Source organism: Callionymus lyra, chromosome 14 (assembly GCF_982586985.1).
Source record: "Callionymus lyra chromosome 14, fCalLyr1.hap1.1, whole genome shotgun sequence".
Lineage (NCBI taxonomy): Eukaryota > Metazoa > Chordata > Actinopteri > Syngnathiformes > Callionymidae > Callionymus > Callionymus lyra.
Genome location: NC_141831.1, coordinates 24493757 through 24517191, shown reverse-complemented (window position 1 = coordinate 24517191; position 23435 = coordinate 24493757). Strand labels below are relative to the sequence as shown.

Genomic DNA, 23435 nt, shown 5'->3' with positions numbered 1-23435 from the left:
TTGTTGAGTCCTCCGTTGAATCTCGCCAGCCCAAAGAACAAGAAGCGGAGCAGGAGTGAGAACCACCATCGGTCAGCGAAGAAGGTAAAACACTGCAGGTCACCAGCAGGAGGCTCAGTGACAGACATTCATGCTGATGGAGCTGGAACCTTCTCACACTTGATGAATAGAAAGCGGTTTCTGTTCTAACCGACCTTACATTTTACTCTAAATACCTGTTGGAAATATCATGCAGTCTGAATCTTCCACCACAGCAGACTTCCTAAAAAATTGACTGGAACAGAACCAGGATCAGAAGACCATCCTGGAAGTAGCAAAGGATGGTTTGAACCTGCAACTTAGGATCAAACGTGTTGACCCGGTGTGTTTCTGCTGGTGAGCTGATTTGACTTCGTTGTTCTGCTTTGGTCTCGTCTATGTGGCAACAGGATATTCTGTTTCTAAATTCTCTTGCGCTGTCTCGGAGCTTCAGGGCGTTGACTTTACTCTGCTTGTGTTCAGACTTGTTTGTCTTCATACTGAAAGAATCCCTACGATTGGCTGATCCGGGTCTGTAATTCAACAGTCAAGAAGTCACATTTACATGATCAAATTCAGGAAGTTTGTCACTGTCAGTGGATTCACTCAGGTAGAAGCTGCAGGTCCACATCGCTGAACTGACTTTACTTCTGAAGAACGACTCAGGTGAAGAGCACTCAATCAAGAGACCTGATCAAACACTTACCGATGGATTGTTAAATGACGGCAAATGCTTTTCCTTCAGATTATCATCGCTATGGATACCAACGGAAACAACAACCAAAAAACATTCCACATCCCAGATGACATTCTAACCAAGGTACAATGTTCATTCACTCATTTATCTGTCCTCATCTGCTACCTTCCTTCTTCACCCTTTCACCTTCATCACCTTAGATCGTTGATGCTTCTTTCATAATCTTTTCTTCATCATCATGTTTTCTCCACAACAGCTACTTCATCTCATCAGTGAAACTTAGTTTGAAGTCAAGTGTACAAGTGCAGAGTAAATGCACTGTTCAGTTTGTCCTTGTTTGAAGTGAGCCGCAGTCACATGACTGTAAATTACACAAAGCAGCTGGACTGTGACGCGCCGACAACTGTTTGTCAATCACCCGCATGTCAACAGACACACAGAGGCAGGATCGCATCTATGAGTCATGACATTATGCTCTGAATGGACACGCAGGAAAAGGTGTGGTAGAAGAAGAGTGGATCATTAAAGTTCCTGTGATGATCCTCCAGGTGGAGTCCTACTTGAAGCCGTTCGTCTTGTCTCAGGACATGTTGCAGCAGATTTCCGGGCGCCTGGAGAAAGACATGGTTCACGGGCTGGGACGACACAGTCACCACAAGGCTCCGGTCAAAATGCTGCCGACATTCGTGAGGGCAACACCTGACGGCACAGGTAACACAAAGATGAACTGCTGAATTGGATTTTGTGTAACTTTGTTCTATCGTGGCAGAGAACGGCGACTACCTAGCTCTAGATCTTGGAGGGACCAACTTCCGAGTATTGTACATACGAGTCATGGCAGAGAATAGGACGGTGGAGACGACAGGCAGTCAGACATGTGTGATTCCTGCCGACATGATGGTTGGACCTGGGGAAAAGGTGAGTCTTCAACTAAGAGACCCATGTTGATCCAAAGTGAACAATGCAACAGACCATGAACATGTGTGAGAAACGTACAGCTCTTCGACCACATTGCTGCGTGCCTCGGAGAATTCCTGGAATCACAAAACCTGAAGAGCAAGATTCTTCCCCTGGGATTCACCTTTAGTTTCCCGTGCGAACAGAAGGAGATTGGAAAGGTGACAGACACATAAACACACATACGGAGGGAGCGATGTAATGGTTGTGTTTATGATCTAGAGTGTTCTGATCCGGTGGACTAAAGGCTTCAAATGTAATGGAGTTGAGGGTCGTGATGTGGTGGAACTTTTGAGAGAAGCCATCCACAGACGAGGGGTGAGAGCCCAGAGATGCTGCTACTCGATGGTGCTGCTGGTCCTAAAAATTGCTCTCCCCAGGATTACAACATCGGACCAGTCGCAATGGTCAACGACACTGTTGGAACCATGATGAGCTGCGGCTACAAAGACCCGAACTGCGAGATCGCCATGATCATTGGTAACATAACACACAAGACAGTTATATGATGATGAGCGAGTCATGTGATGTTAGCGATATGATGATATTGATGGAGTTATGTGATGTTGGAGATGTGATGATAATGATGGAGTCATATGGTGTTAAAGATGTGATGATAATGATGGAGTCATGTGATGTTGTCGATGTGAAGATAATGTTGGAGTCATATGATGTCAAAGATGTGATGATAATGTTGGAGTCATGTGATGTTGGAGATGTTGTGATAATGATGGAGTCATGTGATGTTAAAGATGTGATGATAATGATGGAGTCATGTGATGTTGTCGATGTGAAGATAATGTTGGAGTCATATGATTTCAAAGATGTGATTATAAAGTTGGAGTCATGTGATGTTGTCGATGTGAAGATAATGTTGGAGTCATATGATGTCAAAGATGTGATGATAATGATGGAGTCATGTGATGTTAAAGATGTGATGATAATGATGGAGTCATGTGATGTTAAAGATGTGATGATAATGATGGAGTCATGTGATGTTAAAGATGTGATGATAATCATGGAGTCATGTTATGTTAAAGATGTGATGATAATGATGGAGTCATGTTATGTTAAAGATGTGATGATAATGTTGGAGTCATGTGATGTTAAAGATGTGATGATAATGATGGAGTCATGTTATGTTAAAGCTGTGATGATGATGATGGAGTCATGTGATGTTAAAGATGTGATGATAATGATGGAGTCATGTGATGTTAAGATGGGATTATAATGATGGAGTCATGTGATGTTAAAGATGTGATGATAATCATGGAGTCATGTGATGTTAAAGATGTGATGATAATGATGGAGTCATCTGATGATAATGATGGAGTCATGTGATGTTAAAGATGTGATGATAATGATGGAGTCATGAGATGTTAAAGATGTGATGATAATGATGGAGTCATGTGATGTTAAAGATGTGATGATAATGATGGAGTCATGAGATGTTAAATATGTGATGATAATGTTGGAGTCATGTGATGTTAAAGATGTGATGACAATGATGGAGTCATGTGATGTTAAAGATGTGATGATAATGATGGAGTCATGTGATGTTAAAGATGTGATGATAATGATGGAGTCATGTGATGTTAAAGGTGGGATGATAATGATGGAGTCATGTGATGTTAAAGATGTGATGATAATGATGGAGTCATGTGATGTTAAAGATGTGATGATAATCATGGAGTCATGTGATGTTGGAGATGTAATGATAATGATGAAGTCATGTGATGTTAAAGATGTGATGATAATGATGGAGTCATGTGATGTTAAAGATGTGATGATAATCATGGAGTCATGTGATGATAATGATGGAGTCATATTATGTTAAAGATGTGATGATATTGTTGGAGTCATGTGATGTTAAAGATGGGATGATAATGATGGAGTCATGTGATGTTAAAGATGTGATGATAATGATGGAGTCATGTGATGTTAAAGATGTGATGATAATCATGGAGTCATGTGATGATAATAATGGAGTCATATTATGTTAAAGATGTGATGATAATGTTGGAGTCATGTGATGTTAAAGATGGGATGATAATGATGGAGTCATGCTACGTTAAAGATGTGATGATGATGATGGAGTCATGTGATGTTAAGATGGGATTATAATGATGGAGTCATGTGATGTTAAAGATGTGATGATAATGATGGAGTCATGTGATGTTAAAGATGTGATGATAATGATGGAGTCATGTGATGATAATGATGGAGTCATGTTATGTTAAAGCTGTGATGATGATGTTGGAGTCATGTGATGTTAAAGATGGGATGATAATGATGGATTCATGTTATGTTAAAGCTGTGATGATGATGATGGAGTCATGTGATGTTAAAGATGTGATGATAATGATGGAGTCATCTGATGATAATGATGGAGTCATGTGATGTTAAAGATGTGATGATAATGATGGAGTCATGAGATGTTAAAGATGTGATGATAATGATGGAGTCATGTGATGTTAAAGATGTGATGATAATGATGGAGTCATGTGATGTTAAAGGTGGGATGATAATGATGGAGTCATTTGATGTTAAGGATGTGATGATAATGATGGAGTCATGTGATGTTAAAGATGTGATGATATTTATGGATTCATGTGATGTTGGAGATGTGGTGATAATTATGGATTCATGTGATGTTAAAGATGTGATGATAATGATGGAGTCATGTGATGTTAAAGATGTGATGATAATGATGGAGTCATGTGATGTTGGAGATGTGATGATAATGATGAAGTCATGTGATGTTAAAGATGTGATGATAATGATGGAGTCATGTGATGTTAAATATGTGATGATAATGATGGAGTCATGTGATGTTAAATATGTGATGATAATGATGGAGTCATGTGATGTTAAAGATGTGATGATAATCATGGAGTCATGTGATGATAATGATGGAGTCATATTATGTTAAAGATGTGATGATAATGTTGGAGTCATGTGATGTTAAAGATGGGATGATAATGATGGAGTCATGTTATGTTAAAGCTGTGATGATGATGATCGAGTCATGTGATGTTAAAGATGTGATGATAATGATGGAGTCATGTGATGTTAAAGATGTGATGATAATGTTGGAGTCATGTGATGTTTAAGATGTGATGATAATGATCGAGTCATACGATGTTAAAGATGTGATGATAATGATGGAGTCATGTGATGTTAAAGATGTGATGATAATGATGGAGTCATGTGATGTTAAAGATGTGATGATAATGATGGAGTCATGTTATGTTAAAGCTGTGATGATGATGATGGAGTCATGTGATGTTAAAGATGTGATGATAATGATGGAGTCATGTGATGTTAAAGATGTGATGACAATGATGGAGTCATGTGATGTTAAAATGGGATTATAATAATGGAGTCATGTGATGTTAAAGATGTGATGATAATCATGGAGTCATGTGATGTTAAAGGTGTGATGATAATGATGGAGTCATGTGATGTTAAAGATGTGATGATAATGATGGAGTCATGTGATGTTAAAGATGTGATGATAATGTTGGAGTCATGTGATGTTTAAGATGTGATGATAATGATCGAGTCATACGATGTTAAAGATGTGATGATAATGATGGAGTCATGTGATGTTAAAGATGTGATGATAATGATGGAGTCATGTGATGTTAAAGATGTGATGATAATGATGGAGTCATGTTATGTTAAAGCTGTGATGATGATGATGGAGTCATGTGATGTTAAAGATGTGATGATAATGATGCAGTCATGTGATGTTAAAGATGTGATGACAATGATGGAGTCATGTGATGTTAAAATGGGATTATAATAATGGAGTCATGTGATGTTAAAGATGTGATGATAATCATGGAGTCATGTGATGTTAAAGGTGTGATGATAATGATGGAGTCATGTGATGTTAAAGATGTGATGATAATGATGGAGTCATGTGATGTTAAAGATGTGATGATAATCATGGAGTCATGTGATGATAATGATGGAGTCATATTATGTTAAAGATGTGATGATAATGTTGGAGTCATGTGATGTTAAAGATGGGATGATAATGATGGAGTCATGTTATGTTAAAGATGTGATGATAATGATGGAGTCATGTGATGTTAAAGGTGGGATGATAATGATGGATTCATTTGATGTTAAGGATGTGATGATAATGATGGAGTCATGTGATGTTAAAGATGTGATGATATTTATGGATTCATGTGATGTTGGAGATCTGGTGATAATTATGGATTCATGTGATGTTAAAGATGTGATGATAATGATGGAGTCATGTGATGTTAAAGATGTGATGATAATGATGGAGTCATGTGATGTTGGAGATGTGATGATAATGATGAAGTCATGTGATGTTAAAGATGTGATGATAATGATGGAGTCATGTGATGTTAAATATGTGATGATAATGATGGAGTCATGTGATGTTAAATATGTGATGATAATGATGGAGTCATGTGATGTTAAAGATGTGATGATAATCATGGAGTCATGTGATGATAATGATGGAGTCATATTATGTTAAAGATGTGATGATAATGTTGGAGTCATGTGATGTTAAAGATGGGATGATAATGATGGAGTCATGTTATGTTAAAGCTGTGATGATGATGATCGAGTCATGTGATGTTAAAGATGTGATGATAATGATGGAGTCATGTGATGTTAAAGATGTGATGATAATGTTGGAGTCATGTGATGTTTAAGATGTGATGATAATGATCGAGTCATACGATGTTAAAGATGTGATGATAATGATGGAGTCATGTGATGTTAAAGATGTGATGATAATGATGGAGTCATGTGATGTTAAAGATGTGATGATAATGATGGAGTCATGTTATGTTAAAGCTGTGATGATGATGATGGAGTCATGTGATGTTAAAGATGTGATGATAATGATGGAGTCATGTGATGTTAAAGATGTGATGACAATGATGGAGTCATGTGATGTTAAAATGGGATTATAATAATGGAGTCATGTGATGTTAAAGATGTGATGATAATCATGGAGTCATGTGATGTTAAAGGTGTGATGATAATGATGGAGTCATGTGATGTTAAAGATGTGATGATAATGATGGAGTCATGTGATGTTAAAGATGTGATGATAATCATGGAGTCATGTGATGATAATGATGGAGTCATATTATGTTAAAGATGTGATGATAATGTTGGAGTCATGTGATGTTAAAGATGGGATGATAATGATGGAGTCATGTTATGTTAAAGATGTGATGATGATGATGGAGTCGTGTGATGTTAAAGCTGTGATGATGATGATGGAGTCATGTGATGTTAAAGATGTGATGATAATGATGGAGTCATGTGATGTTAAAGATGTGATGATAATGTTGGAGTCATGTGATGTTTAAGATGTGATGATAATGATCGAGTCATACGATGTTAAAGATGTGATGATAATGATGAGTCATGTGATGTTAAAGATGTGATGATAATGATGGAGTCATGTGATGTTAAAGATGTGATGATAATCATGGAGTCATGTGATGATAATGATGGAGTCATGTTATGTTAAAGATGTGATGATAATGTTGGAGTCATGTGATGTTAAAGATGGGATTATAATGATGGAGTCATGTGATGTTAAAGATGTGATGATAATCATGGAGTCATGTGATGTTAAAGATGTGATGATAATGATGGAGTCATGTGATGTTAAAGATGTGATGATAATGATGGAGTCATGTGATGATAATGATGGAGTCATGTTATGTTAAAGCTGTGATGATGATAATGGAGTCATGTGATGTTAAAGATGTGATGATAATGATGGAGTCATCTGATGATAATGATGGATTCTTGTGATGTTAAAGATGTGATGATAATGATGGAGTCATGAGATGTTAAAGATGTGATGATAATGATGGAGTCATGTGATTTTAAAGATGTGATGATAATTATGGAGTCATGTGATGTTAAAGATGTGATGATAATTATGGAGTTATGTGATGTTAAAGATGTGATGATAATGATGGAGTCTTGTGATGTTAAAGGTGGGATGATAATGATGGAGTCATGTGATGTTAAAGATGTGATGATAATGATGGAGTCAGGTGATGTTAAAGATGTGATTATAATTATGGATTCATGTGATGTTGGAGATGTGGTGATAATTATGGATTCATGTGATGTTAAAGATGTGATGATAATGATGGAGTCATGTGATGTTAAAGATGTGATGATAATGATGGAGTCATGTTATGTTGGAGATGTGATGATAATGATGAAGTCATGTGATGTTAAAGATGTGATGATAATGATGGAGTCATGGTTCTGCAGGTACAGGAACAAACGCCTGCTACATGGAAGAGATGAAGAATGTGAGGCGTGTTGAAGGAGAAGACGGCAGGATCTGCATCAACACCGAGTTGGGAGGTTTTGGTGACGATGGTGTCTCTCTGAAGGAAATCCAGACTCCCTTTGACGTACAGGTTGACCAAATGTCCGTCAACACCGGGGTGCACATGTGAGTGTGTCACTAAATACACTGAGGTGAGTCGATGCTGACAATTCAGATGTGTTTCAGATTCGAGAAGATGATCAGTGGAATGTATCTCGGAGAGATCGTCCGGTTACTGCTGCTCAAGATGGCCGACAACAAGATACTGTTTGGAGGAAGCAGTGGAAGATTGCAGATACCTGGAGCCTTCGAAACGCGGTTCATTTCTGACATCGAAGAGTGAGTCTGTGTGTTTTGTGTGTATGGGTGTGTGTCAGACGTTGTGCCTGGAGTATGTGAGTGTGCAATAAATTAAATTAAATTAAATGCAAAGTTTTAAATCATAACAGAGATTTCTAAAGGTACTCCAGGAACACAATAAGAAACAGTGTGTAGGAAAACCATCCCTTTTAAAGGCAGAAATCTTGAGCAGAACCAGACTGCTCTGACCGGCTAGAAGGGGAAAGAGAGACAGGGAGGCGGAGAAAAGGGCGAGAAGTCATTGAGGAAGAGATAAGACAGTTGAGTATAGAGAAGGGCAGCAAGGTGCATAGAGGACCATGGGTAGAAATATGAATCCATTGTGAAGGAGATCCTGGATCCAGCAGCAGCTCCAGAGGTGCTGTGAAGGTGGTGGAGCCCTGGGCTTTGAAGTAGGAGATTACGAGTACGAAGAGAGAGGGCTCGGTTGTGAAAACACTTCCAGCAAATTTAGATCTATACCCGCATGACTTGGAGCTGGTTCAGGCAGAGCCTGAGTTAGTCATAGTTATAGGCTTTACTAGAAATGAGAGTTTAAAGATGACTCTTAAACAAAGAGAGGGTGTCTTACCTTCGGACTGAAGCCATTAACTTGTTCCACAGCAGAGAAGCTTACTAACTGAAGGCCCTGGCTCCATATGTACATTTGGAGATTTGAGGTTTAACTAATAGATTAATAGTTTAAGGAGCATTACATCCTAAAGGGCTGATATGTTTGTATTTGTAAGTTAAGAGAATGCTTTAAATTTTATTCTAAATTCTATCGGAAATCAATGTAAAGAGGACAACACAGCAGAGATGTGAGCATGCCTCTTAGTCTTAGTTAGAAGACGAGCTGCAGAGTTCTGAATGAGCTGAGATACTTCTTGAGCATCCTGACAGAAGAGAGTTAGTCCAGTCTGGAGGTAACAAAAGCATGGATGAGCTTCTCAGCAGTGTCCAATGGAAGGAAATGCCTGATTATTTTTAAAAGGTTACGAAGGTCAATAGGCAGTCCGTGATATTTATTTTATGTATTATGAGTTACAGAGAACAGTAGTGCTAACAGCAGGAGCAAGTCCATTAAGAAAAGTTAGATCACTAGTAAGGGATTGTCTAAGATTGTGTGGACCAACTAGTAGAACCTCTGTTTTGTCTGAGTTCAGTAAAGTACGGACTTGAAAAGTACGGACTTGATATTTGTGATACAGGACTGTAGTTTGTGATACAGGACTGTAGTTTAGTTGGTTTCCTTCCTCTAGCTTGAGGATTAATACAGTGGGGTGTCATCAGCTTAACAGTAAACATCTGTAGAGTTTTTGATTGCCTAGTGAAGCATATAACTTCAGATCGTGCCAAGAACAGAACCTTGTGGGACACCATAGCTGACTTTATAGTGTGTCCATGAGAAGTGATTGACATGTACATAATGCTTTCTGTCTGATAGGTAAGACTTAAACCAGTTTAAAGCAGTTGCATTTATACCTATTTGGTTTTCTAGTCTTTGTAGATTCATCAGGTGGTCAACAGTTTCAAATGGAGAACTGGGGTACAGAAGAACAAGTACTGACACACAGCCCTGATCAGAAGCCATTAGCAGGTCGTTGCTGACTTTTAACAGTGCAAGCTTTTCTATCAGAACCGAGGGAATTGCTTCACTTTTGGCAATGGCACGTTCAGACAGACATCTTGTTAAAGTGCCTCTGATACTCAAACAAGACTGCAATTAAGACAATTAAGTGTTGATTTCAAGAAGACTGCAAATACTATGTCTGACCTGTTCTCCAGGTTTTATGAGATAAATCAAGAATGAAACTATTAATAGAATTTGTTCACGGTCTGGTGGAGGCTGGTAAACAGGAGTTTCTAGAAGTCAGAAACGCTCTATCCAAAGTGGGATTGATACATGGATTATCTTTAGCCAGCAGTTTTATATTTGATTCAGTGTCGCCCACTCTGGCCCCATAAATGCAATTATGGTCGCTGGTTTCGCTAGGTTAACATTTCGCAGGGTTCTTGGGCGGGCGGCTGTGTCGCAGACTGGAGAAGCCTCAAGTGTTAGGTGGCACATTGGGGGTTTTGGTCTCTAGCTATGTTTTTGTGTCCACAGACCTGGAGTCGGACTGGACAACGGACAGAAGATTCTTTCTGGATTGGCATTAAAGTGGAACATGACTGATGTCCACATGGTTCGCCGGATCTGTGACACCGTCTCTTCTCGCTCTGCACGACTTTGTGCCGCTGCGTTAGCAACAATTGTCACACGCATGCGTCTTAACCGCGGCCTGAAACATCTCCAAACAACCGTGGGAGTGGACGGAACAGTCTACAGGAAACACCCCAGGTAACCCTCTAACACACACACGTATTTGACTGAGTCTTAGCCCACACTCACTGTGTCAAACCTTACAGCTTCAGAGATGACTTGGAGGAAACCATCCATCTTTTGGCACCCGAGTGTGACATCACTTTTCTCATCTCTGAAGATGGAAGCGGGAAAGGCGCTGCCATGGTAACAGCTGTTATGCAGAGACTGGCCCTTCAGACTCGACTGCTGGAAGAGAGCGATGGTGAGGAAGGCGAGTCAGACTAGTTGACTTGAGGTGAAGTGGAACTAGTTAAATGATTGTAATATTAAACACTTCACTGCACAACAAGTCTGTTTGTGTCTCATTGTGAGTGCCGGAGAGAGAGTGTGAGTGTGTGTGTGTGTATGCCTCGGTGTGTAAGTCGGAAATGGTTAGTGTTTGTATCTGTAGTGTTTGGGTGTTTACTTGACCCAAATTTTTCATAAAACACATCTTTCCAATTGGCTGACAACATTTTCTGTACTGGATTAGAATTGCATTGTAGATGCTGTCCACATAAGAGACTTTTTTTTAGATTTGAAGTGTATGATCTTAAACACTGCCTCTAGCGTTAATGTGAGTTACTACACTCTTCAATGTGACTAATTATGTCATCATAAGATATGACAAAGGTTTTTTTTAGATGATCAAACAAGCAAAATCCAAACGTACACATTCGCGTTATTTCTTGACATTTGTAATAGAGCATTTGTGCAGAAGTGCAAGAGTTCATTTCCCTTGTGAAACCCACAAAATGTTGTGTTGGACAGTACATCACACGTCGACATAGACAGTACATCACAGAAACAGTTAAATCTTGATATGATGACACGTGTGGTTAGAGCATCATGAACCTTTCCGCCCTTTTGGTATATCTCTGGTGGCCCGTGGCCTGACACTTCATCCTTTGTCTCACAACTCAACTAGTGTGAACTCTCCTCCAAGAGACGAAGCACTGTTTTTTTTTCTCTCTCATTAGCACTGCCTTCTCTGTTGTTACTTACCTTTAATAAACTTTCCAGTTTATCAGTACTTTTTGACTCAGGCTAATTTTTACAATTCGAACCCTTCGGACAGCGGGATCTTTTCTGCACAACAAATTGGTGAACCATGACGTGATCTTTGACCCCCTGTACACCGGAAAATTTTTGATCCAGTCTTCACGTCACCGCATCTGCGCCACCTGAAGAAAACCTTCTCCGACTTCACACGGGCCCAAACAAGGTAAGCACACCTCATCTAAACATGCAGAAATTTAGGTGTGAAGAGGAGAAGGTTAGTATTATGGGGTGTAAATACTGTGAATGTGTCTGGATACCGTGTAAAATAAATAACTTGAAAATATCATAGATTACAAAACCAAGAACAGAGAAGTGTAAAGATCACGTTTAAAGAGAGGGTTAAGAGTCCCTGCTCAATAAGTGTGTGTTGCGGTGTCATTGTGGGAGGTAACCAGGTTTAAGCGCTTTGTGACCCGGGTCTAGAAAAGCGCCCTATAAATATAAATTACTTACTTACTTCCTCATTACCACAGACTACTAAATTTGTCAAATTCTTTAATGATTCAGACCACCCCTGTACCACAATGGATCCCCTCAAGCAGATAGAAGCCATGAAGGCCTGTCTTGTAGTAAATGTAGAGAAACCAATAACTCTGACTGGGACCCTCAAAAACAGTGATGGCTAGTACAAAGTCTGTGGAAGACGGTAATGAATGGTCATGTGGGTGCATGAGACACCGGTGTAATATTTCTTTGAACTCTGATCAAAGAAAAATGGATGGTTTTTATGATGACATTGAAGCTCAAATTTTATCAGGAATTTACAAGAAGCATAAAGAAAAGGAAAAGATAAAATTAAGCAAGTTGTGGAAAGCGTTGACGAAGGAAGAAAGGTGTGTGAGACTGAAAAACTGGGCTGGGATGGGCTGATAAACTTTCCAGTTTATCAGTACTTTTCGATTCAGGCTAATTTTTACAATTCGACCCTTCGGACAGCGGTCTGGAGGTAATCTCATTATCTTGTAATTGGAATACAGCATTTATTTTAACGTGTTGCCTGGCTTTTGACTCAGCTTGCCAGACTCGTGCCTGAACTAACGGTTTTCCGGGTTTGTACTGATTGGTCGTTTGGCTCGATCATGTACTGTTATTTTTATCACTAATTCTGTAACACCCTTGAAATCATTTGGATCAGGGTTAAAGTCATATCTTTATGCCCATTTGTCTATGTATTTGGTTGAACCTGGGTACATTCGCTCCATCTGTTTAACTGGAGTTTCGTCCTGTTTCTGTTGTTTGCTTATATTTATTTTCTCAGTTCTTTTAACTGTTTATGTTTTGTTCCAGACATGATGGTTTATTTTAGGGTATTCTCTTTGTTAAATACAGTTCACAATATTTTCTTTTAAACAATTATTTCGCAAACATTCACGCAACACATTCAATCACAAACTAAGCACGTCTAGTTTGCCTTATGAAAATAAGAACTTGTAAGTTTTCAAATTTCCACCTGTTGCTGTCTGAACAGTAATTACTTTTTGGTTTTTCATCCTAAAAAGATTTTTTCACAAATTCACATAACACATTCAATCACAAACTGGTAGTTTGTCACTGTCAGTGGATTCACTCAGGTAGGAGCTGCAGGTCCACATCGCTGAACTGACTTTGCTTCTGAAGAACAACGACTCAGCAGTCGATCAAGAGACAATCAAACACTTACCAATGGAACGTTTAAATGACGGCAAATGCTTTTCCTTCCGATTATCATCACTATGGATACCAACAGAAACAACAACCAACAAACATTCCACATACCAGATGACATTCTAACCAAGGTATCATGTTCATTCACTCATTTTTCTGTCCTCATCTGCTACTTCACCTTCATCACCTTAGATCGTTGATGCTTCTTTCATAATCTTTCCACCTACATTCCTCCATCATATTTCTTACAACCTTCTACCGTCAAGCTTCCATTTACTTCCTCATTCCTTCTTCTTTCTTTAATTCTTAATGAGTGACTTCTTCTCATTCTCTGCTTGACTCAGTGGTTCCATCCCTTCATTCATCACTTCATCATCATGTTTTCTCCACAACAGCTACTACATCTCATCAGTGAAACTTAGTTTGAAGTCAAGTGTACAAATGCAGAGTAAATGCACTGTTCAGTTTGTCCTTGTTTGAAGTGTGCCACAGTCACATGACTTTACATTACACAAAGAAGAAGAGTGGATCAGTAAAGTTCCTGTGATGATCCTCCAGGTGGAGTCCTACTTGCAGCCGTTCGTCTTGTCTCAGGTAATGTTGCAGCTGATTTCCAGGCGCCTGGAGAAAGACATGGTTCACGGGCTGGGACGACACAGTCACCACAAGGCTCCGGTCAAAATGCTGCCGACATTCATGCGGGCAACACCTGACGGCACAGGTAACACAAAGATGAACTGCTGAATTGGATTTTGTGTAACTTTGTTCTATCGTGGCAGAGAACGGCGACTACCTAGCTCTAGATCTTGGAGGGACCAACTTCCGAGTATTGTACATACGAGTCATGGCAGAGAATAGGACGGTGGAGACGACAGGCAGTCAGACATGTGTGATTCCTGCCGACATGATGGTTGGACCTGGGGAAAAGGTGAGTCTTCAACTAAGAGACCCATGTTGATCCAAAGTGAACAATGCAACAGACCATGAACATGTGTGAGAAACGTACAGCTCTTCGACCACATTGCTGCGTGCCTCGGAGAATTCCTGGAATCACAAAACCTGAAGAGCAAAATTCTTCCCCTGGGATTCACCTTTAGTTTCCCGTGCGAACAGAAGGAGATTGGAAAGGTGACAGACACATAAACACACATACGGAGGGAGCAATGTAATGGTTGTGTTTATGATCTAGAGTGTTCTGATCCGGTGGACTAAAGGCTTCAAAAGTAGTGGAGTTGAGGGTCGTGATGTGGTGGAACTTTTGAGAGAAGCCATCCACAGACGAGGGGTGAGAGCCCAGAGATGCTGCTACATGATGGTGCTGCTGGTCCTAAAACTTGCTCTCCCCAGGATTACAACATCGGACCAGTCGCAATGGTCAACGACACTGTTGGAACCATGATGAGCTGCGGCTACAAAGACCCGAACTGCGAGATCGCCATGATCATTGGTAACATAACACACAAGACAGTTATATGATGATGAGCGAGTCATGTGATGTTAGCGATATGATGATATTGATGGAGTCATATGGTGTTAAAGATGTGATGATAATGATGGAGTCATGTGATGGTCGAGTTGGGATGATAATGATGGAGTCATGTGATGTTAGAGATGTGATGATAATGATGGAGTCATGTGATGTTAGAGATGGGATGTTAATGATGGATTCATGTGATGGTCGAGATGGGATGATAATGATGGAGTCATGTGATGGTCGAGTTGGGATGATAATGTTGGAGTCATGTGATGTTAGAGATGGGATGATAATGATGGAGTCATGTGATGGTCGAGATGGGATGATAATGATGGAGTCATGTGATTTTAGAGATGGGATGATAATGATGGAGTCATGTGATGTTGGAGATGTGATGATAATGTTGGAGTCATGTGATGTTAAAGATGGGGTGATAATGATGGAGTAATGTGATGTTAGAGTTGTGATGATAATGATGGAGTCATGTGATGTTAGAGATAGGATGATATTGATGGAGTCATGTGATGGTCGAGTTGGGATGATAATGTTGGAGTCATGTGATGTTAGAGATGGGATGATAATGATGGAGTCATGTGATGGTCGAGATGGGATGATAATGATGGAGTCATGTGATTTTAGAGATGGGATGATAATGATGGAGTCATGTGATGTTGGAGATGTGATGATAATGTTGGAGTCATGTGATGTTAAAGATGGGGTGATAATGATGGAGTAATGTGATGTTAGAGTTGTGATGATAATGATGGAGTCATGTGATGTTAGAGATAGGATGATATTGATGGAGTCATGTGATGTTAAAGGTGTGATGATAATTATGGATTCATGTGATGTTGGAGATGTGATGATAATGATGGAGTCATGTGATGTTAGAGATGTGATGATAATGATGGAGTCATGTGAAGTTAAAGATGTGATGATAATGATGGAGTCATGTGATGTTAAAGATGTGATGATAACGATGGAGTCATGTGATGTCGAGATGGGATGATAATGATGGAGTCATGTGGTGTTAGAGATGGGATGATAATGATGGAGTCATGTGATGTTAAAGATGTGATGATAATGATGGAGTCATGTGATGTTAAAGATGTGATGATAACGATGGAGTCATGTGATGGTCGAGATGGGATGATAATGATGGAGTCATGTGGTGTTAGAGATGGGATGATATTGATGGAGTCATATTATGTCAAAGATGTGATGATACTGATGGAGTCATGTGATGTTAAAGATGTGATGATAGTGATGGAGTCATGTGATGTAAGAGATGGGATGATATTGATGGAGTCATATGATGTTTAAGATGTGATGATAGTGATGGAGTCATGTGATGTTAGAGATGGGATGATATTGATGGAGTCATGTGATGTTAAAGATGTGATGATAATGATGGAGTCATGTGATGTTAAAGGTGTGATGATAATGATAGAGTCATGTGATGTTAAGTATGTGATGATAATGATAGAGTCATATGATGTTAAGCATGTGATGATAATGATGGAGTCATGTGATATTAAAGATGTGATGATAATGATAGAGTCATATGATGTTAAGTATGTGATGATAATGATGGAGTCATGTTATGTTAAAGATGTGATGATAATGATGGAGTCATATGATGTTAAAGATGTGATGATAATGATGGCGTCATGTGATGTTAAAGGTGTGATGATAACGATGGAGTCATGTGATGTTAATGATGGAGTCATAGGATGTTAAAGATGTGATGGTAATGATGGAGTCATATGATGTTAAAGATGTGATGTTAATGATGGAGTCATGCAATGTTAAAGATGTGTTGATAATGATGGAGTCATGTTATGTTAAAGATGTGATGTTAATGATGGAGTCATGCGATGTTAAAGATGTGATGATAATGATGGAGTCATGTGATGTTAAAGATGTGATGATAATGATGGCGTCATGTGATGTTAAAGGTGTGATGATAACGATGGAGTCATGTGATGTTAAAGTTGTGATGTTAATGATGGAGTCATATGATGTTAAAGATGTGATGTTAATGATGGAGTCATATGATGTTAAAGATGTGATGTTAATGATGGAGTCATGCAATGTTAAAGATGTGATGATAATGATGGAGTCATGTGATGTTAAAGATGTGTTGATAATGATGGAGTCATGTGATGTTAAAGATGTGATGATAATGATGGAGTCATACGATGTTAAAGATGTGATGATAATGATGGAGTCATGCGATGTTAAAGATGTCATGATAATGATGGCGTCATGTGATGTTAAAGGTGTGATGATAATGATGGAGTCATGTGATGTTAAAGATGTGTTGATAATGATGGAGTCATGTTATGTTAAAGATGTGATGTTAATGATGGAGTCATGCAATGTTAAAGATGTGATGATAATGATGGAGTCATATGATGTTAAAGATGTGATGATAATGATGGAGTCATGCAATGTTAAAGATGTGATGATAATGATGGAGTCATGCGAATTTAAACATGTGATGATAATGATGGACTCATGTGATGTTAAACATGTGATGATAATGATGGAGTCATGGGATGTTAGAGATGTGATGATAATGATGGAGTCATGCGAATTTAAACATGTGATGATAATGATGGACTCATGTGATGTTAAACATGTGATGATAATGATGGAGTCATGTGATGTTAAAGATGTGTTGATAATGATGGAGTCATATGATGTTAAAGATGTGATGATAATGATGGAGTCATATGATGTTAAAGATGTGATGATAATGATGGAGTCATGCAATGTTAAAGATGTGATGATAATGATGGAGTCATGCGAATTTAAACATGTGATGATAATGATGGACTCATGTGATGTTAAACATGTGATGATAATGATGGAGTCATGTGATGTTAAAGATGTGTTGATAATGATGGAGTCATGTTATGTTAAAGATGTGATGTTAATGATGGAGTCATGCAATGTTAAAGATGTGATGATAATGATGGAGTCATATGATGTTAAAGATGTGATGATAATGATGGAGTCATGTGATGTTAAAGATGTGTTGATAATGATGGAGTCATGTGAATTTAAACATGTGATGATAATGATGGACTCATGTGATGTTAAACATGTGATGATAATGATGGAGTCATGGGATGTTAGAGATGTGATGATAATGATGGAGTCATATGATGTTAAGGATGTGATAATAATGATGGAGTCATGTGATGTTAAAGATGTGATAATAATGATGGAGTCATGTGATGTTAAAGATGTGAAGATAATGATGGAGTCATGTGATGTTAAAGATGTGAAGATAATGATGGAGTCATGTGATGTTAAAGATGTGAAGATAATGATGGAGTCATGTGATATTAAAGATGTGATGATAATGATGGAGTCATGTGATGTTAAAGATGGGATGATAATGTTGGAGTCATGTGATGTTAAAGATGGGATGATAATGTTGGAGTCATGTGATGTTAAAGATGTGATGATAATGATGGAGTCATGTGGTGTTAAAGATGTGATGATAATGATGGAGTCATGTTATGTTAAAGATGTGAAGATAATGATGGAGTCATGTGATGTTAAAGATGTGAAGATAATGATGGAGTCATGTGATGTTAAAGATGTGAAGATAATGATGGAGTCATGTGATATTAAAGATGTGATGATGATGATGGAGTCATGTGATGTTAAAGATGGGATGATAATGTTGGAGTCATGTGATGTTAAAGATGGGATGATAATGTTGGAGTCATGTGATGTTAAAGATGGGATGATAATGTTGGAGTCATGTGATGTTAAAGATGGGATGATAATGTTGGAGTCATGTGATGTTAAAGATGGGATGATAATGTTGGAGTCATGTGATGTTAAAGATGTGATGATAATGATGGAGTCATGGTACTGCAGGTACAGGAACAAACGCCTGCTACATGGAAGAGATGAAGAATGTGAGGCGTGTTGAAGGAGAAAACGGCAGGATCTGCATCAACACTGAGTGGGGAGGTTTTGGTGACGATGGTGTCTCTCCAGGAAATCCAGACTCCCTTTGACGTACAGGTTGACCAAATGTCCGTCAACCCCGGGGTGCACATGTGAGTGTGTCACTAAACACTGAGGTGAGTCGATGCTGACAATTCAGATGTGTGTGCAGATTTGAGAAGATGATCGGTGGAATGTATCTCGGAGAGATCGTCCGGTTACTGCTGCTCAAGATGGCCGACAACAAGATACTGTTTGGAGGAAGCAGTGGAAGATTGCAAACACCTGGAGCATTCGAAACGCGGTTCATTTCTGACATCGAAGAGTGAGTCTGTATGTTTTGTGTGTATGGGTGTGTGTCAGACGTTGTGCTGTGTTCAATAAATTAAATTAAATTAAATTAAAAGTTTTAAATCATAACAGAGATTTCTAAAGGTACTCCAAGATCACAATAAGCAGCAGTGGGTAAGAAAACCATCCTTTTTTAAGGCAGAAATCTTGAGCAGAACCAGACTTGGTTGTGAAAACACTCACTCACGCAAATTTAGACCTATACCCGCATGACTTGGAGCTGGTTCAGGCAGAGCCTGAGTTAGTCATAGTTATAGGCTTTACTAGAAATGAGAGTTTAAAGATCACTCTTAAACAAAGAGAGGGTGTCTTACCTTCGGACTGAAGCCATTAACTTGTTCCACAGCAGAGAAGCTTACTAACTGAAGGCCCTGGCTCCATATGTACATTTGGAGATTTGAGGTTTAACTAATAGATTAATAGTTTAAGGAGCATTAAATCCTAAAGGGCTGATCTGTTTGGATTTGTAAGTTAAGAGAATGCTTTAAATTTTATTCTAAATTCTATCGGAAATCAATGTAAAGAGGACAACACAGCAGAGATGTGAGCATGCCTCTTAGTCTTAGTTAGAAGACGAGCTGCAATGTTCTGAATGAGCTGAGATACTTCTTTGGAATCCTGACAGAAGAGAGTTAGTCCAGTCTGGAGGTAACAAAAGCATGGATGAGCTTCTCAGCAGTGTCCAATGGAAGGAAATGCCTGATTTTTTAAAAAGGTTACGAAGGTCAATAGGCAGTCTGTGATATTTATTTTATGTATTATGAGTTACAGAGAACAGTAGTGTTAACAGCAGGAGCAAGTCCATTAAGAAAAGCTAAATCATTAGTAAGGAATTGTCTAAGATTGTGTGGACCAACTAGTAGAACCTTGGTTTTGTCCGAGTTCAGTAAAGTAACTTTTGGGTCATCCAGGACTTGATATTTGTGATACAGGACTGTAGTTTAGCTGATTTCCTTCCTCTGGCTTCATTGATAAATACAGTGGGGTGTCATCAGCTTAAAAATAAACATCTGTAGAGTTGTTTGATTGCCTAGTGAAGCATATAACTTCAGATCGTGCCAAGAACAGAACCTTGTGGGACACCATGGCTGACTTTATAGTGTGTCCATGAGAAGTGATTGACATGTACATAATGCTTTCTGTCTGATAGGTAAGACTTAAACCAGTTTAAAGCAGTTGCACTTATACCTATTTGGTTTTCTAGTCTTTGTAGATTCATCTGGTCAACAGTTTCAAAAAGAACTGGGGTACAGAAGAACAAGTACTGACACACAGCCCTGATCAGAAGCCATTAGCAGGTCATTGCTGACTTTTACCAGTGCAAGCTTTTTTATCAGTACTGAGGGAATTGCTTCACTAAATTTGGCAATGGCACGTTCAGACAGACATCCTGTTAAAGTGCACCAGGTTGCCCGCAGTCACCCAAGAAGTAGCCTGTGGGCCTATTTTTAAAATCTTTTTCATAAAATAACCATATTATGTTTAAATTGATTAACATTCTTTGTTTGTTTGCCTCATTGGTTAATATTTAATATTAGAAAATAAAGAGTTTTAGAAAAATATAGTTTATCATCTATGATCATGTAAATTAGCTATTTTTCAGAAGTGTGTAACAAACTGACAAACATTGGGGGTTTTGGTCTCTGGCTATGTTTTTGTGTGCACAGACCTGGAGTCGGACTGGACAACGGACAGAAGATTCTTTCTGGATTGGCATTAAAGTGGAACATGACTGATGTCCACATGGTTCGCCGGATCTGTGACACCGTCTCTTCTCGCTCTGCACGACTTTGTGCCGCTGCGTTAGCAACAATTGTCACACGCATGCGTCTTAACCGCGGCCTGAAACATCTCCAAACAACCGTGGGAGTGGACGGAACAGTCTACAGGAAACACCCCAGGTAACCCTCTAACACACACCCACATATTTGACTGAGTCTGAGCCCACACTCACTGTGTCACACCTTACAGCTTCAGAGATGACTTAAAGGAAACCATCCATCTTTTGGCACCCGAGTGTGACATCACTTTTCTCATCTCTGAAGATGGAAGTGGGAAAGGCGCTGCCATGGTAACAGCTGTTATGCAGAGACTGGCCCTTCAGACTCGACTGCTGGAAGAGAGCGATGGTGAGGAAGGCGAGTCAGACTAGTTGACTTGAGGTGAAGTGGAACTAGTTAAATGATTGTAATATTAAACACTTCACTGCACAACAAGTCTGTTTGTGTCTCAGTCTGAATGCCGGAGAGAGAGAGAGTGTGTGTGTGTATGCCTCGGTGTGTAAGTCAGAACTTTATTTGACAGAAATTGGGGACATTTTTCATAAAACACATCTTTCCAATTAGCTGAAAACATTTTCTGAACTGGATTAGAATTGCATTGTAGATGCTGTCCACATAAGAGACTTTTTTTTTGGAGTGTATGATCTTGAACACTGCCTCTAGCGTTAATGTGAGTCACTACACTCTATTATGTGACTAGTTATTTTAAAATTGAATTGAATTAATTGTGTCATCATAACATATGACAAAGGTTGTTTTTTTTAGATGATCAAACAAGCAAAATCCAAACATACACATTTTGTTTTTTTCAAGACAACATTTGATCATATTATTCTTGTTTTAAAATCAATGTTGCCGATCGTCAGATAGAAATTAGTCACCAAGGGGAAAATAAAGCTTTATAAAAAAAAGGAAAATATTTTGGGAATCAGTGCATCTTTTTAAATCAGCTGCTCTTGACACCTTTAACTCCACAAATGTAGGGGCCCCAATGCAGTGTTTTGTGTCATATGTTCCCAAAATAGGCGCATGTGTTTATGTTTATGTGTATGTATGTGTGTCAGTATATGTGTATGTGAGAGATAGTTATTTAGTTTGTGTCTCAGTGTGTATGTCAGAGATAGTTTGCGTGTGCGCGATAGTTAGTGCGTGGGTCTTAGTGTGTATGTAAGATTGTTAGTTAGTGTGCGTTGTGACTCGGTGTGTATTTGAGAAATAGTTAGTCAGTGTGTGTCTCATTGTGTATGTGAGAGATAGTTAGTGTGTGTCTCAGTGTGTATGTGAGAGATAGTTAGTGTGTGTCTCAGTGTGTATGTGAGAGATAGTTAGTGTGTGTCTCAGTGTGTATGTGAGAGATAGTGTGTGGGCCTTAGTGTGTATGTGAGAGAAAGTTAGTGTCTGTTTCTGTTTGTATGTGAGATATAGTGTGTGTGCTTAGTGTGTATCTGAGAGATAGTTAGTGTGTGTCTCAGTGAGTATGTGAGAGATAGTTAGTGTGTCTGTCTCAGTGTGTATCCGAGAGATAGTGTGTGGGCCTTAGTGTGTATGTGAGAGATAGTTAGTGTCTGTCTCAGTGTGTATGTGAGAGATAGTTAGTTAATGTGTGCCTCCGTCTGTATGTGAGAGAAAGTTAGTGTGTGTGTCTCAGTGTGTATTCGAGAGATATATAGTTTGCTGTGTCTGTCTTAGTGTGTATGTGAGAGATAGTTAGTTAATGTGTGCCTCCGTGTGTATGTGAGAGATAGTTAGTGTCTGTCTCAGTGTGTATGTGAGAGATAGTTAGTGTGTGTCTCAGTGTGTATGTGAGAGATAGTTAGTGTGTGTCTCAGTGTGTATGTGAGAGATAGTTAGTGTGTGTCTCAGTGTGTATGTGAGAGATAGTTAGTGTCTGTCTGTGTGTGTATTCGAGAGATAGTTAGTGTGTGTCTCAGTGTGTATGTGAGAGATAGTTAGTGTCTGTCTGTGTGTGTATTCGAGAGATAGTTAGTGTGTGTCTCAGTGTGTATGTGAGAGATAGTTAGTGTCTGTCTGTGTGTGTATTCGAGAGATAGTTAGTGTGTGTCTCAGTGTGTATGTGAGAGATAGTTAGTATGTGTCTCAGTGTGTATGTGAGAGATAGTTAGTGTGTGTCTCAGTGTGTATGTGAGAGATAGTTAGTGTGTGTCTCAGTGTGTATGTGAGAGATAGTTAGTGTCTGTCTGTGTGTGTATTCGAGAGATAGTTAGTGTGTGTCTCAGTGTGTATGTGAGAGATAGTTAGTGTGTGTCTCAGTGTGTATGTGAGAGATAGTTAGTGTGTGTCTCAGTGTGTATGTGAGAGATAGTTAGTGTGTGTCTCAGTGTGTATGTGAGAGATAGTTAGTGTGTGTCTCAGTGTGTATTTGAGAGATAGTTAGTGTCTGTCTGTGTGTGTATTCGAGAGATAGTTAGTGT

At 39.0% G+C, this 23435-nt stretch overlaps 1 protein-coding gene and 1 pseudogene across 2 annotated transcripts; both read left to right on the top strand.

Annotated features, from left to right (window-relative positions):
- The first annotated feature begins 541 nt into the window (after positions 1-541).
- Positions 542-11922, top strand: LOC148066756 (hexokinase-4-like). Its single transcript, XM_087807066.1, has 12 exons — positions 542-684; positions 764-838; positions 1264-1426; positions 1485-1633; positions 1714-1833; positions 1895-1990; positions 2053-2152; positions 7973-8159; positions 8220-8372; positions 10483-10716; positions 10785-10942; positions 11798-11922. Exons 2-12 carry the CDS (start codon positions 776-778, stop codon positions 11905-11907), a joined length of 1533 nt encoding a protein of 510 aa, XP_087663192.1. The 5' UTR covers positions 542-684; positions 764-775; the 3' UTR covers positions 11908-11922.
- LOC148066755 (hexokinase-2-like) lies at positions 11806-21438 on the top strand (annotated as a pseudogene). Its single transcript, XR_015713303.1, has 10 exons — positions 11806-11944; positions 13984-14146; positions 14205-14353; positions 14434-14553; positions 14615-14710; positions 14773-14872; positions 18800-18984; positions 19044-19196; positions 20890-21123; positions 21194-21438. The product of XR_015713303.1 is annotated as a hexokinase-2-like (transcript).
- The last annotated feature ends 1997 nt before the right edge of the window (positions 21439-23435 follow it).